The sequence below is a fragment of the Populus trichocarpa genome, chromosome 6 (genome assembly GCF_000002775.5).
Source record: "Populus trichocarpa isolate Nisqually-1 chromosome 6, P.trichocarpa_v4.1, whole genome shotgun sequence".
Lineage (NCBI taxonomy): Eukaryota > Viridiplantae > Streptophyta > Magnoliopsida > Malpighiales > Salicaceae > Populus > Populus trichocarpa.
Window position 1 is genome coordinate 6,535,448 of NC_037290.2, and position 15,925 is coordinate 6,551,372.

General features: G+C 30.8%; 1 protein-coding gene across 1 annotated transcript; it reads right to left on the reverse strand.

Annotated features, from left to right (window-relative positions):
• Positions 1–10,879: 10,879 nt before the first annotated feature.
• On the reverse strand, positions 10,880–13,026 carry LOC7454934 (probable WRKY transcription factor 49). The gene is made up of 3 exons (XM_002309030.4): positions 12,497–13,026; positions 12,222–12,368; positions 10,880–11,510 (listed from the first exon to the last, which is right to left on the reverse strand). The coding sequence occupies exons 1-3, from the start codon at positions 12,751–12,753 to the stop codon at positions 11,000–11,002; spliced, it is 915 nt and encodes a 304-aa protein (XP_002309066.3). The 5' UTR covers positions 12,754–13,026; the 3' UTR covers positions 10,880–10,999.
• Between the last annotated feature and the right edge of the window lie 2,899 nt (positions 13,027–15,925).

Consider the following 15,925-nt stretch of genomic DNA (forward strand, 5'->3'; position numbering starts at 1 on the left):
CCTGTCCCGGGTTCGACCCTCTATGTGCACGCCTGTCACCCCCGCGGTGCCTTACCTGCTCCTGGGCTTGCAGGATGTCCAGTGGGCCGTGGGGAATAGTCGTGGTGCGCGTAAGCTGGCCCGGACACCCCACGTAAATCAAAAAAAAAAAAAAAAAAAAAAAAAAACCAAAAGCCGCAACCTTCCTAGTTCGACCGCAATCGGATTGGAACAAGGAAATGAGAGACAAGGGAATTGATGACAGACTAAATGAACCAAGAGCCACATCATCCAAAATCAATAAAAGATCAAATCAAGCCAACCACTCATGGCTCCCCCGAGGCATAACACACGAAAAAAATAATCGGTAGTGGAAGGGTGCATTTAATGCACGTGATTACCGAACACCCAAACTTTCAAAAGCCTCTAAACCACTGCAGAATATCCCTCGCCAGCCAACTCTCCCAGACACCAAGCCGTGACCACAAAGCTCACCCCACATCGAAGACAATAGAGCCCAAGATGCATACAACACAGCCCTAGAAAACCACCCAGTCCCAAGCCACAAAATAAACTGAAATCATAACATCAAAATAACTAAACTAGTTTAATGTGCATTAAAAAAGTGAATTTTAAAATTAGTTTGATTTTATTTTTGTATAAATGAGGGTCAGCGTTTGTGCGTTGTTTCTTTAATCCCAAAGTGAATTTGGGTCATATCATAAATGTTTTAGGGTATACCTTATAAATTTCATTGAATAACTAAAAACAATTACCGTAATTTATTCAACAGGAACAATTTTGAAATTCGTCAAGGATTGCCGAACCATAATTCATGCATACTTCACTTTTCAAGAAAATTATCCTCCTCAGAGAAAAATAATCAAAGGGCATATGACAATTTGTTTTCTTTTTGGTGGTCGGCGGTGTGTAAGAATTTTTCTATTTTTTATTTTTTGAACAAGGTGGGAAGGTCTTTTCATTTATCAATTTAAAAGGTGGGAAGATCTTTTCATTATGTACATAGATTGTACGCAATTTGCACTTGTTTCCTTATGCAACTGTAATTTAGTATTCAACTTAACATTAAAAAAAATGTTATACTGATTTTTCAACTTTGTTATGTTTGGCTTTTAGCGCTCTCTCTCTCTCTCTCTCTCTCTATATATATATATATGTATATGTATATATATATATATATATGTATATATATATATATATATGTATATATATATATATATGTGTGTGTACACGCGCGCAGAAGTTAAAGACAACAATTAAACTAATAACATGAATTCTTTTTTATAAGTGAAAAGGGTTGCAGATATGACCTCCAAATTTACAAGTTTATTCTTTCAAAATAATAATTAAGTCTCGTCCTTAGAAGATTTATAAAATGTTAAATAGTTCAGAAACCTTATTTCAATTAGAAAAAGAAAATCCAAAATTACAAATGAAAGAAGCATAAAATCTGAAATAAGTAGGAAATCCGAAAATAACAAGAAAAATCACAAAAACTACCAAAACTGAAGGTATAAGTTGTAACACGAAAAATATCCGATAGTCCACATAGCGATGCAGTGACTATAATAGGGAAAACAACTTTCAAAAACTCTTATAAGAATCTGAGCACAATCCTATAAGAATTTGATCTCGTAGGCCCCTCTCCTCCATCTTACAGATTAATTCTATGATCTGTCTTTGCATATCTTCAATGATAGGATTGCAGCACACATCTCGCAATAAACCTAAGATTGTTGGAGTCTGATATCAACTAATGCTGGTGAAAGCTAAAGACAACAATTAAACAAAAAACACATAATTTTTTTTTATGGGTGAAAGGGGCTGCAAATGCCAACCATAAATTCACAAGTTTATTCTCTTTAAATAATAATCAAGTCTCCTCTTTAGGAGGTTTATAAATCCTTGTATAGGCTAGAAACCCTACCTCAACTGGAAACAAAAACAAAAATTCAGAATTACAAAGGAAAGAAACATAAAATCCAAAATAAGCTGGAAATAAAAAAAATAACAAGGAAAGTCATCAAATTGCCAAAACTGGGGGGAGCCTCAGCGAGATTTTTGATATTTAAAGATTCAATGGTCTGCATAGTGACACAATAACTAATTCAAACACGAACAATAGCCTTCAAAAACTCCAGTAAAAATTCATGTATAATCCAACGATTAGATCAATAGTTATTGTCATTTTGAGCTATTATTTAAGTCTGACATGATCAGACCTCCATTTAGATTTAGACTTGTCACACTGGTTAATAAATATCTCTGCTAATCCATTCACATAATTTTTATAGGATAGATTATCATCTAATTGTAGCAAACTCACAACTATCTCATAATCACTTGTTATCGGATGGTACATCACTATACTTGGAAACTCTTTAATTGGTTAAACAAAAGAGTTTAAAAAACAAAGTAGGTAGAAGAGGACAAAAGGCACTAATTCAATCAACCAATAATTGGTTACAGAAGCTAATTCCGTTTGATTCCTAAGCATCGTTCAGAGGCACTTCCATGCTGATGGCATGACATTTTTCAGCCGCAAATGGCATAATGTGCTTCAAGGGGATCTCACTCATCTAAGTCGTGCAAATTCCTTCCACGCCATCATTATCTTCAGGCAATTATTAAGGAGAAAAATAAAATCTATAAATAACTGCTAATAATTGGCAGAGCCACGAACCCTCAAATGATTGATGGTGAATTATTATTAGTGCCGTGGAAGAGCATCTTCATGCATCTCTGTTTGCTTTCCAACAAAGAGGGCATTATTTTGGCAGGATTTTGTGCTGAAAAAGAAAATCCAAACTCTGCCCCCCATGATTTGCAGGTATTCCATCAAGCTGGGACCCCAATTATTATTCTACTCTCTAATGATCATGCAGTCTGATTGCAAAGAATCTAACAAATATGAAATCCTATCCAGACCGAGTGAAGATGAGCTAAGTTTGTGTAAGTGTTATGGAAATTGTGTAGATTGGTTACAAAATGAATGAATATGTGTGTGTTCGGCCAAACAGGATGTTGATTTATTATTGTTTCGGAATTGTAGTAGAAGCATCTAGAGTGGAACCCATTTTCTTAGGAGTATGCACGATATTAGTAAGGGTTCGCCCCTTCTCTCTTTGATTTTCCAAGATTTGTTTTGTAAATGTTAAATTGCAAACTGCCTATATACAAGTGTTTGTTGTCAACAAAAATGAATTTAAATAAATTATGCCTTCAAGGAGAAAAATAATATTTAATAAATTATGTCTTCGAGGCGGGAAGATGATATCAAATGAATTATGTATTCAGGGCAGGAAAATTGATATCTTATAAGTTAAACCATTAAAAAAAATATGAAAAGGAATAAGTTGTTATGGCATGGACAAGTAAATGATTGACATAATCAGACTTAGAGGAAGGGTTTGAGATATGAATAGTCAGTTACATTTCAAAAATTATAAATGTTGGTAAGTATTGTACTATGAATTATAGACTTGGAGATTATTAATGCATTTATATTCTATATTTAGAGTGTTTCATGCAGGTACTTCTTATATGTTGGCTCAATGACTTACACCTTAGCTTTTTGTCATTATTATATTAGGTAGAACTATTTAATAAATTCTAACATGTAAATTTTGGTTGTGTATATTTTAAGTTAAGATAATACTATGTTGTATTAAAAGAAATTGCTACCTTAATGTATAGATGACCGTAAATATATGTGGTTGTATTTTGTGGAAATGATGGATGGTGTGTCTGAGGCTATTCCATGTGAGTATTGGTTGTATGAGTGAAATGCGTTATAGGTTGTTGTTGTGTTTGCAGATATTAATGTAAGATAAAAGCTTGGGTAGGGTTCACGTATAGAGAAAAATCTACTAAAATTTTGTTAAAATGAATAATTCAGATAAATTTATTATTTAAAATGAAGTATATCTTGCATGTTTAATATCTATGTGTAGTATACGGTTTGAGTTTTGTGTGTTGAACTAGAGGGTCTTTTTATAAGGGCGACTCTCCTGAGTTTTTTTTTTCCAAAAACATTTAGCCTATTTTACATGAATATGATCATTCAGAGTATTTTAAATTAATATGAAACTTCAGGTCGTTACAATCATAGAATAAAATATTAGGAAATTTTGTTAAAAACATAATTAACGAGCATATTTAAAATCAAATTAAAAGTAGAGTCTACTTATTTTTTGTGTTAAGACTTTGTTGGGATTTAATATCCAACATAAGCTATTTAAAATGAAAAATGAAAAATGAAATTTTTTTTTTAATTATGGGTGAATAAAAAATTAATCTCATAGAACTTTTGGTTGACATGCTTTAGTGAAACTCATAACCCTCTAAAAGAACTTTATCTCACATTGAAAAGAAACAAACTTTCTTGGTGTTTATAAAGTGAAAAATTAAAAAGTTAAAATTGAGTCCAAAAGACACCCAAGCTTTTAGAGAGTAAAGGTCCTAAGCAAAGTGGACTTTGGGCTTAAACTCACACGCGCGCTAGCTCGGCTCATGCTCAGGCTTCTGACCTGAGCCTAGGTTTAAGTTTATTGTAAAATAACATTTTAGGCCATAAAAGATTATTTTTTGTCAACTAAAATTTGGATTTGGGCCTTAGTCCATGATGAATTATTTCTTCCAACCCATTGGTTTGTCCAATCCATGGAAGGAACAATCTGATCAGTTTTAGCATAACTTTTAACAATACATGAACAAATTTTTCAGCTTAAAAGTCACAAGATTTAAATAAAAAATATTCATGTTAAATATTGGTTTTATAGTGGGTAATCAAATTTGTTAGTGGAGGAAGTTCATAAGTTCTTGAAGCCTAAATTTTTCTATAAAAAAGGATTGAAGAAGAATGTTTGGGATTTGTTAATTTTGCATTGTGTTGATAGGATTTGACACTTTTGATCACCTAATTTTCCACCATTTCTCTTATGTTTTGTTTTAAAACCTTGTTTCATCTCTAAGTTTCCTCATGATTTAGAGCTTAGGTTCAAACCTTGTAGAGGGATAATTTAGTACTATTTTCATGGATCTTGTTTAGGAGTGCACCTAAACAATGTGGTGTTATTGGAATCCTAAGAAGCTTATTAAAGAAAGATTTTTTGCTCCAACTAAGGAGTAATAAAGCCTTAAAAACAAATGATTGATTCTTTACAACAACAAAACTTGATAAATTTTAAAGTGATTTAACAAGTAAGTACTTTTCTTTGTTTTTTATTTTAATTTATACAAAAATATGTTATATGATTAGTATGCATACTAGAACCTTGCTTTGATATCAATTGCAAAACTTTTTCGTGAAATTTTTTCTTAACTTTTACTCCCCATTACCATTATAATTCCTTGTAATTATCTTCTCATTCTTAAAATATATTTATTTTAAGTTTTTCTTATTCTTTTATCTATCGAAACTCACTACCGATTTCACCGACATTATGAATTTTAAACTAAAATTCATAATTCTTAGTTTAAAATTCATAATTCTTTTTTCCACTTCAACAATATCTTTAAATTTATTCATGGAGGTCATCCTATCCATTACACATCATAATTATTAATATTTCCATCCTTTATTCATTTCTCCTCATCCTGATTTTTCATTACTTGTGAAGCTGTAAGATCCAACATCCTTGAGTTAAGCTACATGTTGAGCCTAATCAGAAATGGGTTTGGCAAGCTGCCAGACCCAATGTTATAGGTTCATCTACATGCTGAGCCCAAACAGATATGGATCTGGCAACTGTCAAACTCAATGTCTTTGGGTTCAACTACGTGATCAGTCCAAGTAGACATGAGTCTTATAAACTGCTAGACTGAATGTCCTTGGGTTTATCTATGTGATAAGCCCAAGAGAATACGAGTTTAGCACGTTTCCAGACCCAATATCATTGGGTTCAGCTATGTGTTGAGTCCAAACAAACATGAGTCTTGTGAGTTGTGAGATGCAACGTCCTTGGGTTAATCCACGTGTTGAGCCTAAATAGACTTGGGTCTATTGAGCTACTAGAACCCGCCAGACCACCGCCTATGGGCTTGGCGCGGTCCCAAGCCTAAGTGAGTATGTGTATGCCATGCCTCTCAACTCATCGATATTGGGCTTGATTGTGTACCAAGCATAATCGGGAATGGCTAAAGGTCTGGAAATCATTATTGGCCCTATATTGGGCTACAAGGCTACATGGATTTATTCTTATATATTTTAATATAAAATGTTAATGTCAGCGATGTTCTTCGCCCTACACCCATATATATATATATATATATATATATATATATATATATATATATATATATATAAGGCCTACCATATTTTCATTTTATTAATATTATGTAAAAGATATTTATCTCTCTTTAATGCTATTAAAAAAAATAACTTTGTAGCCCCTCAACTCTAGTAAAAACAACAAGGTTTCAATGTTATAAATACCCTCTAAACCACCCAAGTGAAAGGTTTATAATTTCTATTCTCTATACATTATTACTTTTAAATCCTAGAGAATTTATCATACCAAAATAAAAACAAATACTCTTGTTTTTTGAATTTAAAATTCATTATCTCATTTATTGTAATCACTTATTTAAAAGTTACTGATTTCATCATATGAGGGTTCCTAAACACCACCATAAAAGATTGTTTTGCAGGTGTTAAACTTTCTACCACCACTTATCCACTCCCAAACCTCATTCCAATAAAATATTGATATGAACATATAATTACTCTATAGAAAATAAAAGATACGGTGAAATGAATGATAATATTAGTAACAAAGAAAAAGAAATTCGAGTAGTAAAGAAAGTACTTAATTTGCTGAGATAAATCTTTTATGTTGAAAGAATTATATTTAATTTGCTAAAATGGAAGATGCATTGGTTCAATTGATCAAATTGGTAATAGAGGCATTATTTTTATGAATTGGTGAAAATATAAAGTGCAAAGGATAGGTTTAGCCTTTATAACTATTTGGTTAAATTATGATGGTTGATTTATATAGAAGAGTCTTTTAAGGAGGTGATTATTACATGTTAGAATTTATTTTTTTCCATATTGCATCATCCACTATGAAATGCTTGTGAGGCAAAAATGTTCAAGTATTTGGAAACAAGCGTTTTTTCTTGTTTGGGCTTGAATTATTCAGGCGGGCCTATACCAATTTTTTCTTGCTCTATGGTGGGGCGAAAAGCACTTAGAGCCCTGTTTCATATTCTAATGGGCCTTAATGGCCCACTAATGGCATGACAATTAGCCGTTGCTTAAAATATTTTAGGCAATACCAGCGTTTCAGCCGCCGTGAATGCAAATATAACATTAAATGTTGGATAGATGCAGCCTACAGGGCTTCATGAACATTTAGCTCATGTTAGCTGGGATGTTGGGTGTTTTATGGCTTTCTGGTTTTTGTTTAATAGGGATCAAGTAGAAGAATTAAAACAAGAGATACCTTTAATAGAAAAATTTATCTTAATAAAAAAATTTATTGACTATATTTTCATGTTTAATAAAAATAAAGAATTTACTAAGACTGTATTTTTCTATTTTTACATCTAAAAATATTTAGATCCCCACAATTCTTCCTGAAAATAAAGTTACCATTTTTTAACCAAAAGCATATTATTTTCTCAAAATTTTCATTGCTGTGCTGACACTATTATTTTTCTTATTAATGAAATGCTTGTGAGGCAAAAAAGTACGTGCGAGCCCTACTATTTTCATTTTTCCTGGACTGAGCTTAAATTCCTCCACATTAATCATGCATACAATGCATGATGCGTGGAGTAAATCAAAGTTTTATTCCAATGCATAACAACTTTATGCTCATTGTATTAGTATAATGCCGTCTTAGCAAAGTTGTTCCTTATTATTTTAATTTTTAATTTTTTTCTTAGTACTTTTTTTTATGTTTTATTAGTTTTTAATTTCATTCTTTAATCTAAATTTATGGTATTATGTTTTTCAATTTAGTTCTCATTGTTTTGGTTTTTTCTTTCAATTTCATCCATCAACTCAAATTTATGAAAAGTTATTTTTACAAATTTAGTACTTATTTTTTTATTTTTCCTTTTGTTAAAGTTATTTTTTATTCAATTTCACCATTCAATCAATTTTTTATGTCAATCTTGGTCTTTATTTTTATTTATTTATTTTCCAGTTCCTTTTTCTAAATTGATTTTTCTTTTCAATTTCACATTTCAATCAAATATAAAATTTATTTTGTATTTCAATTTTGATCCTCATTCTTTTAATTACTATTTTTTTAATCTTTTTGTGTAATTTTTTTTTAAATTTTATCATTCAATATTTGATTGATTAAGAATTGGATCTCATAATTTTTTCAGATAGGGTACTTTGGGTCTACTGACACGAATCATGAGTTTGAGAAATTAACATTGGTTGTCAATTTTTTTTTTAAAAAAGAGATTTATAATTCTCTTCATTTCTTTATCAGATTATTTCGATCTCATGATTTAGGCCATGAGTTTGGTGGTATTTCCTGACTTGGTTCGACCATAATTACCAGGATTACAAGTTTGTCATGCTAACTCCGGTAGACTAAGGCTAATTGTTTTTTCTCTATTTCATCATTCTGTATTTAATAGGTTGTGAATTGAGCTACAACGTTTGTCTCATTTTAAAAATATATTTTTTCCTAGCTATCGTGATCATTTTCTTTTAAATTTGGTTCATCTATTGTCATTGTCAATTTTTTTTATCTAATTAAAACAAAACGAACTTATTCAACTCAATTAGGTATGTGAAACAAGTTGCATATTTTTCATTTTTTTTAAAACATGCTTACAACACTTAAACAATATTTTTTACGTAAAACAATAGTCTGACCCTAGGGCGAAGCGTCGACATCAAGGCTAGTACAAAAAACTAAAAGGTGTGGGGAAAATATTATTCCCTATACCTTATAGTACCTCTCACAATTCACTATGGACTTCCACAGTAAATTTTTTTCGTCCCTAAACTTTTTTTTATTTCGCCGTTATAGAGCCAAATTGAAGGCTAATTTTGGTTAATTTGTTAGGGAAATGTTAGATTAAAAGACATGAGACCAAAGTGAAACAAGAGGAGGTAATGAGTGGCATTATCAAAGTTTGGTTGGAATATTTATTCTGGTCCCCAAACTTTCATAATTTTAAATATTAGGTTCCTTCAATTTTCATAATTTAAGAAAAAATCAATTTTAGTCCAAAACTTCACTTTTTTATTATTTTAGGTCCCTAGTTTGAGAGGGGAGAGAAAGAGAGAGAATCACAAGATTTTGACGGTATAAAGAGAAAATCATCATTTACACTGATTCCGACCACGAAAATGATCGATCTTGGTATCAACGAGTTCTAGTTGGTGAGGGGAGTTCTACTTAGGTGTTTTGTTTTCCTTAAAATTGCCAAAAAAAAAAACATATCTAAACTCTGGAAGATTTTTTGTTTCGAGTTGATTTCGAGTTTTTGAGCGTTTTTTTATTTTGTTTTATAAGGCCATAAATGGGTTTATAAAGGTGTCTATGGTGTTATATGTGTCAAAAAATGGGTTGAAAATAGAGTTTCTAGGCCAAAAAACCACAAGCCCTAATTGTTTGGCCACCAATGTAAGCAAATACAGACGACTTGTTGTCTGAATTTCTTAAAAAATACATTTTAAGGCAAACGACATGTCTTTCACGCCATCGGATTGAAGAAAACATAAGGGTCACATGGGTGTTCCGCATGGGTGGTCCTTCCCTTTCAGACCCATGCATTGGTCCATGCCTAATCGGTTACACCTAATAATGCCTAGCTTATTTCTTTTTTTTTTATTTAATTTAAATTGATGTCTTTTTTATATGTATTTTTTAAAATATTTTTTTTGTTTATATTTCAATTAATACCCCTTCTTTGTGATTTTTTTTATTATGCTTATTTAATCTTTTTTAAATAGTAATTTGTTTAATTTTTTGTATATGTTTAATTTCTGAAGAGACTATTCTGATTCATCTAATTTTTATTTATATAAATGAGCTTTGTTTTTTTAAAATAAAAGGTATTTATTTTTAGATAATATTTTTAATATGCGTAGCCTTGCATGATATTTTATTTCTTTTATTTTATTCAATCAATTTTATGATTGTTTGTTTCTATTGTCATTTAATGTAATAAAAAATGATTTTAACAAATAAATTCATTAAATACTACTGGGTAAATGGTTTGTATTGCGAGATCAAATATCTTGATCTACACCTATTTCTAATTTTTCAGTTTCGTTTTAGTTATTATTAATGAATTTTTTTAAATTTATTTACATAGATGGTTCTTAATTTATTTAATTAAATGAGTACATAAATGTTTTGGTTTACATTTAGGATTTGTTTGGTAAAAAAAACACGTCAGAAAAGTCTGTATATTTAATTTTTTTGTTGGAAAAAAAATCCGACTTGCAGCGTAGCACAAGTCAAAGAACTAGTCATATTCAAAAATTATAGTTTTTACTAGTTTTTCTAGATATAACCAAACATTAAAAAATAAACCAAAATCATTTTTCATAAAATTGATTTTTTTTTCAAAAGAAATTCGATCTTTAGCAAACAAATGAAACCTTTGGATAGTTAATTATAACTTTTTTTTAGCACTTCACGTAAATACAATAGTGGGTATTGGGTAAAAAAAACTTGGGTTACTCGAATTATCTAATTAATCAAATTAAATAATTTAAGCAAATAAAAAAAGAGAGGATAATTTAAGTACTTCCGAAACGAAGTAACAATTTCTCATCCCAATTATCTGAATGATCATCATTACTTGAAATTATTTTATCGTCTTAGCTTGGAGTTATAGAAGTTGAGAGTGGATCAAGAGGGCAACATCGCTACTCAGAGAGAAGACTAAGGTATTGGGAATATATATAATCTATTTTAGTTGATATAATTTTTCAATATTAAATCTTTATATGTGGGCCATAACAAGAAAACAAGAGAGGTTCACTGGCTTTTTGGGCACTTTCAATGCTGATTCATGCGATGCTAGTATCCAAGGCAATATCGAAAAATGAATGGGAAGGAGACCAAGACAGGGAGGAAGGTGGTGAGGCAGGCGGAGAACGGTAAGATGAAGATGAGGAATTTGAAGACACGTTGTAGTTTGATGGATTCCGAACCATATAAGGCACCACATCTTCAAGCAACCCTTGAGGACCTATTGCTTCCAAACCCGATTCATGCACGTAATCATCAGCTGTGCTGGTGCTAGGCAGGGAACCAGGACTGGTGACATGTGCCGAGTACTCTTGGGCTTGTTCTGGTGTTCGTTGGGTTGCATGGGCTTGGAACTCGGCTTCTGAAATGGTTCCTTTAGGCTTCTTGGAAGGTGGATCATCATGCTGTGGCTGGTTCGATAAGAAGTAAGGGTATGTAAAGTGTAAATGGAGTCCTTCGTAAGTGATGACGAGTGTGTCTGGATCCTCGCTGCACCTCTCCACCTGCTTTTTTGCACTGCACCGTGCGTTCGTGCACCTATAATAGCTTCTGTTCCAGTCACAACAAATTTATGTTTACAAGTTTTTTTTTGTTAGACAAACTTACCAAAGATATGGCATGTCACATTATGGACAGCACCATAGTTAACTGTAACGTTTTTAGCATGACAATGTTTTCTCTAAAAGAAACAAAGAACAATCCTCCATCCTCCAAAGCCATATGCGTTTCTAGTATTCTTAACGCTTAATTGAAGAAATTGATATATATATGGTGAATAAAAAAGAGGCTAGAGAAATTGATGAAAATCTTAATTGATAGAAGCAACCAATTAAATCCTCAAATTTGTTCACAAACTAGTGTCAATGAACATTTAATTTAAAAATTAATTGTATTTTGATTCATAATTTAGAAAACTGACATCCTTTACCAATCTTATTTATGCAATTCCAAGGGAAAAAGGTAAAAGTAAATTAAAGTATATAAAGTGATTTTTAAAAGTGTTTTTTAATTAAAATATATTAAAATATTTTTTTTTTATTTTTAATATCAGTATATTAAAATTATTTAAAGAATCACGAGAAACTATTGCAGCTAAATATTCTTGATTCTGACAAATTAAACTAATCATTAACAAATTTATTTTATCTGTTATAATACAAGGGCTTAAAAATAAGCGTATCAACTACAAGGAAAATGGTTGACGTAAAAAAAATATAAACTATACGGGAAAAAAAGGTAATTAAGGAGATGGTTAGTTACCTAGGATGTGGGCTGTTCTTGATAGATTTTTGCCCATATTTCCTCCATTTATAACCATCATCAGCCATCCCATCGCCACATCTCTTCAGTTTTAGAGTGTACTTGTTGTTCTCCATCTTACTCAAACCCTTTTGCAACAATGAAATTCTGGAAAAAAGAGATGGAAATATATATAGAAGTTTAATTAAATCATTTTAAGAGCACCTTAATTAATTTATACAAATAATTCAAGTTTATTTAAGAGTGATCTAGAGAGGGGAGTTCAAACTTCAAACCTGGCTTGTGAAACTGCTTGGGATTGGTCTTCTCTGCTTGACGTCGATAAAGCATTCTCAATATCTTGGATTGTTGGGCCTGAATAGACTTTGGATGTGAGCTGGTTAATAGTTTGTTCATTCGTAGGACTTGGTTTGGATTGGTTTTTCTCCTTTGGCAAGAAAAAGAAAGGAGATTCATCATCAAGAAGCTCTCTAACAAGCTCATCTTCACTCTCATGATCAAACCATGTACTACTCTTTATTACTTCTTCCATGTTGTTCTCTCTAACAGGAACTCAATGAATCAGCTGTGCATTACAACAATAATATCTATCTCTGTCTCACAGAACAAGAAACCGAAGAGTAATTAGTGATAAGAGATGTGAGTAAGAGAAAGGTTGAGGAGGAGAGAGCGGAGTAGATGAGGAGGAATTTGTGACGTCTACGAGCCCTCTTGACTTTTAAGCAAGATTTTACTTTGTTTATGTTGGAGAGAAAAGAAAGAGCTATACTACATTACTATCTTGTATGTCTTCTACTTTGACTTTCTCAAAAATTCCAATACCGTCAAACAGGTAACATTTATGGTTAGAAGTCCAGCACTGGGTCACCACCACATTGTTTTTTATGAGGCTTAAATGCCCGCTTTGCACACTAAGGCAATCGGCAGCATCTACCGTCTAGATTTATAACGAGGCAAATAAAAATTACGATGCTTTTGAGCAAGTAAAAATTGTAGTGGAAAGTTGGTTGATTGAAGAGTAGTGTCCTTCCATTATATGTTGCCCATTGATCAAGCTTCTATATAAGACAGCTTCACAATTTTCTTTTTCCACAACTTATCTCTTGCACTTTTGTTTTCTCTGAAATTTCATTTAGTGTCTTCTTTGTCTTGTTGTAGAGTTTTGATGACATAGGTGACTTGAGGGGGGCCTAAGCTACCTGACCATGACCCCAGTTCAACCAAAGTAAGGGTCAACCACTAAAGAATCAATTAAAATTATACATCTCCCAAAAAAAAAAAAAACCCTTTTAATTATTCTGATTAAGTGTTGGTATCATTCTCTCTTAAATTCCTTAATGGGAGTTGAGCGTACATTATTGGTTGGATAACATTAGTAGATCAAGTTAATTATTGCCAATTCATGCATGCGCCCAAATTATCTTTCGATAGTGGAGAAATGGTTCACCTGAAATTGCTATATATGTTTGTAAGGAAAAAAATACAGTTTAATGTTTTTTTTTTTCCTATGAACTACTCAGATTGAGGCTTTTATTATCATTGATAAATTCTATCCTTAAACTATCATGTTTTAGATAATTACGAGATGACATGCCCGCGCGCTGCCGCGGGCTTATAAAACAAATGCACTTGATAGTGTTATAATTGTGAACCAGCGCTAGATAAGTAATAGAAATTAAAGGTATGATGGAGCAAATATTTCATGACGGAAAAAAAAGTTGCGTTTGTGATAAAAAAAAACTTAGAGACTGAACAAAATGATTTGTAGCAATCTACAGTGTTTTGTGAGGAAAGATACAGTGCTTTCGCCACATGATTTAGCTTTTCAGTTAATAAAAAGCAAAAAAAATTACAAAGCTAAATTCTCTACCAACTTAATATTAAAAAAAAACCAACAAAGATAATTTTGGAAGGAAAAAAACCCATGAGAAAAAACGTTGCAGCAATTGACAATGTTTTGTGAGGAAAACTATAGCGTTTTTTCCAATAAAATAAACTAAAAAACCATTTAGATAAATATTGTAGCAATTCACAGTGTTTTGTGAGAAAAACTACAACGCTTTTCTCATATGATTTAGCTTTATTGTAATTATAATTCTTAACCAACTCAATATTAAAAAAAAATCGACAAAGATAATTTTGGAAAAAATCATAAAAAAATCACATGGGAAAACACTGCTACAATTCACAGTGTTTTAAAGAAAAAAAATAACAAAGCTAAATTCTTAATCAGCTCAATATTAAAAAAAATCGACAGAGACAATTTTAGAAAAAAAAAAAAAAGCAAAACAAACACCAAAAAAAAAAAAAAAAAAATCATGTTGGAAACACTGTAGCAATTCACAGTGTTTTGTGATGAAAGCTACAGTGCTTCCCCACATGATTTAGCCTTATTTGTAATGACTTGTAATTGTAATTCACAAACAACTCAATATTAAAAATATAAAATTGAAAAAGATAATTTGAAAAAAATTATAACAAAAAAAAACCATGCGGAGAGACACTGTAGCAATCCACAATGTTTTATGAGCAAAGCTACAATGCTTTCCCCACATAATTAAGGTTTATTACAAAGTTAAATTCTAACCAACTCAATATTAAAAAAAAAATCGACGAAGATAATTTTGGAAAAAAATATTACAAAAAAAGAAAACACAAAAGAAACTGGAAAAAAACAATATGAGAAAAAACTGTATCAATCCATAGTGTTTTGTGAGGAAAAACTTGTATTTACTTGTAATTGCAATTCTTAACCAGCTTAATATTTAAAAAATAAAATTGACAAAGATAATTTTAGGAAAAAACATAACAAAAATAGAAAAAAACCATGTGAGAAAAAACACTGTAACAATCAACAGTAATTTTCAAGGAAAGTTACAGTGCTTTCCTCACATATTGTAACTGTAATTTTTAACCAGCTCAATATTAAAAAATAAAATAACAAAAGATAATTTCGGAGAAAATCATAAAAAAAAAACCATGCGGAGAAACACTATAGCAATCAACAATGTTTTAAAGAAAAAAAATTACAAAACTAAATTATCAATCACCTCAATATTAAAAAACAAATCGACAAATATAATTTTGAAAAATAAAAAAATAAAATAGAAAAATTATGTGGAAAAACATCGCAGCAATCCACAATATTTTAAAGAAAAAAATTACAAAGCAAAAATTTTAACCAGGTCAATATTTAAAAAGTAAAATAAAAAAAATAATTTTGGAAAAAAACAAGAACAAATAAATGAAAAAAATAGAAAAGTTGAAAAAAAAATTTGAAAAAAAAATAATTTAAAAAAAAACAAAAAAAAGAGGGAGGAATCACTGTGGATTACTGTTGTAATCCACAGTGATTTAGGTGTGGGGGAACAGTGATTCCCCCACACCGTTTAGAGTATTGTATAATTATCTCTTTGTTTGATTTGATCGTTAGTACTGATCACTATTTCTATTTTGATATTGTCAGATGAAATGTTTTAAAGATGCTAATATAAATTCAATCCATTTAACAATATAATTTCAAGATTTTTTGAAGTGGAAAGTTTTTTTTTTTTACTTTCTAAACAATAAAAGTTTAGTAAATTATGAAAAATAGAAAATAAGTTGGAATTATCTCAATTTCTGGAAGCTCTAAAAAGATCATACAAATTTATATACGTAATTTTATTATAGTTCACAATTTTTATTTTAGAATAATTAGAAAT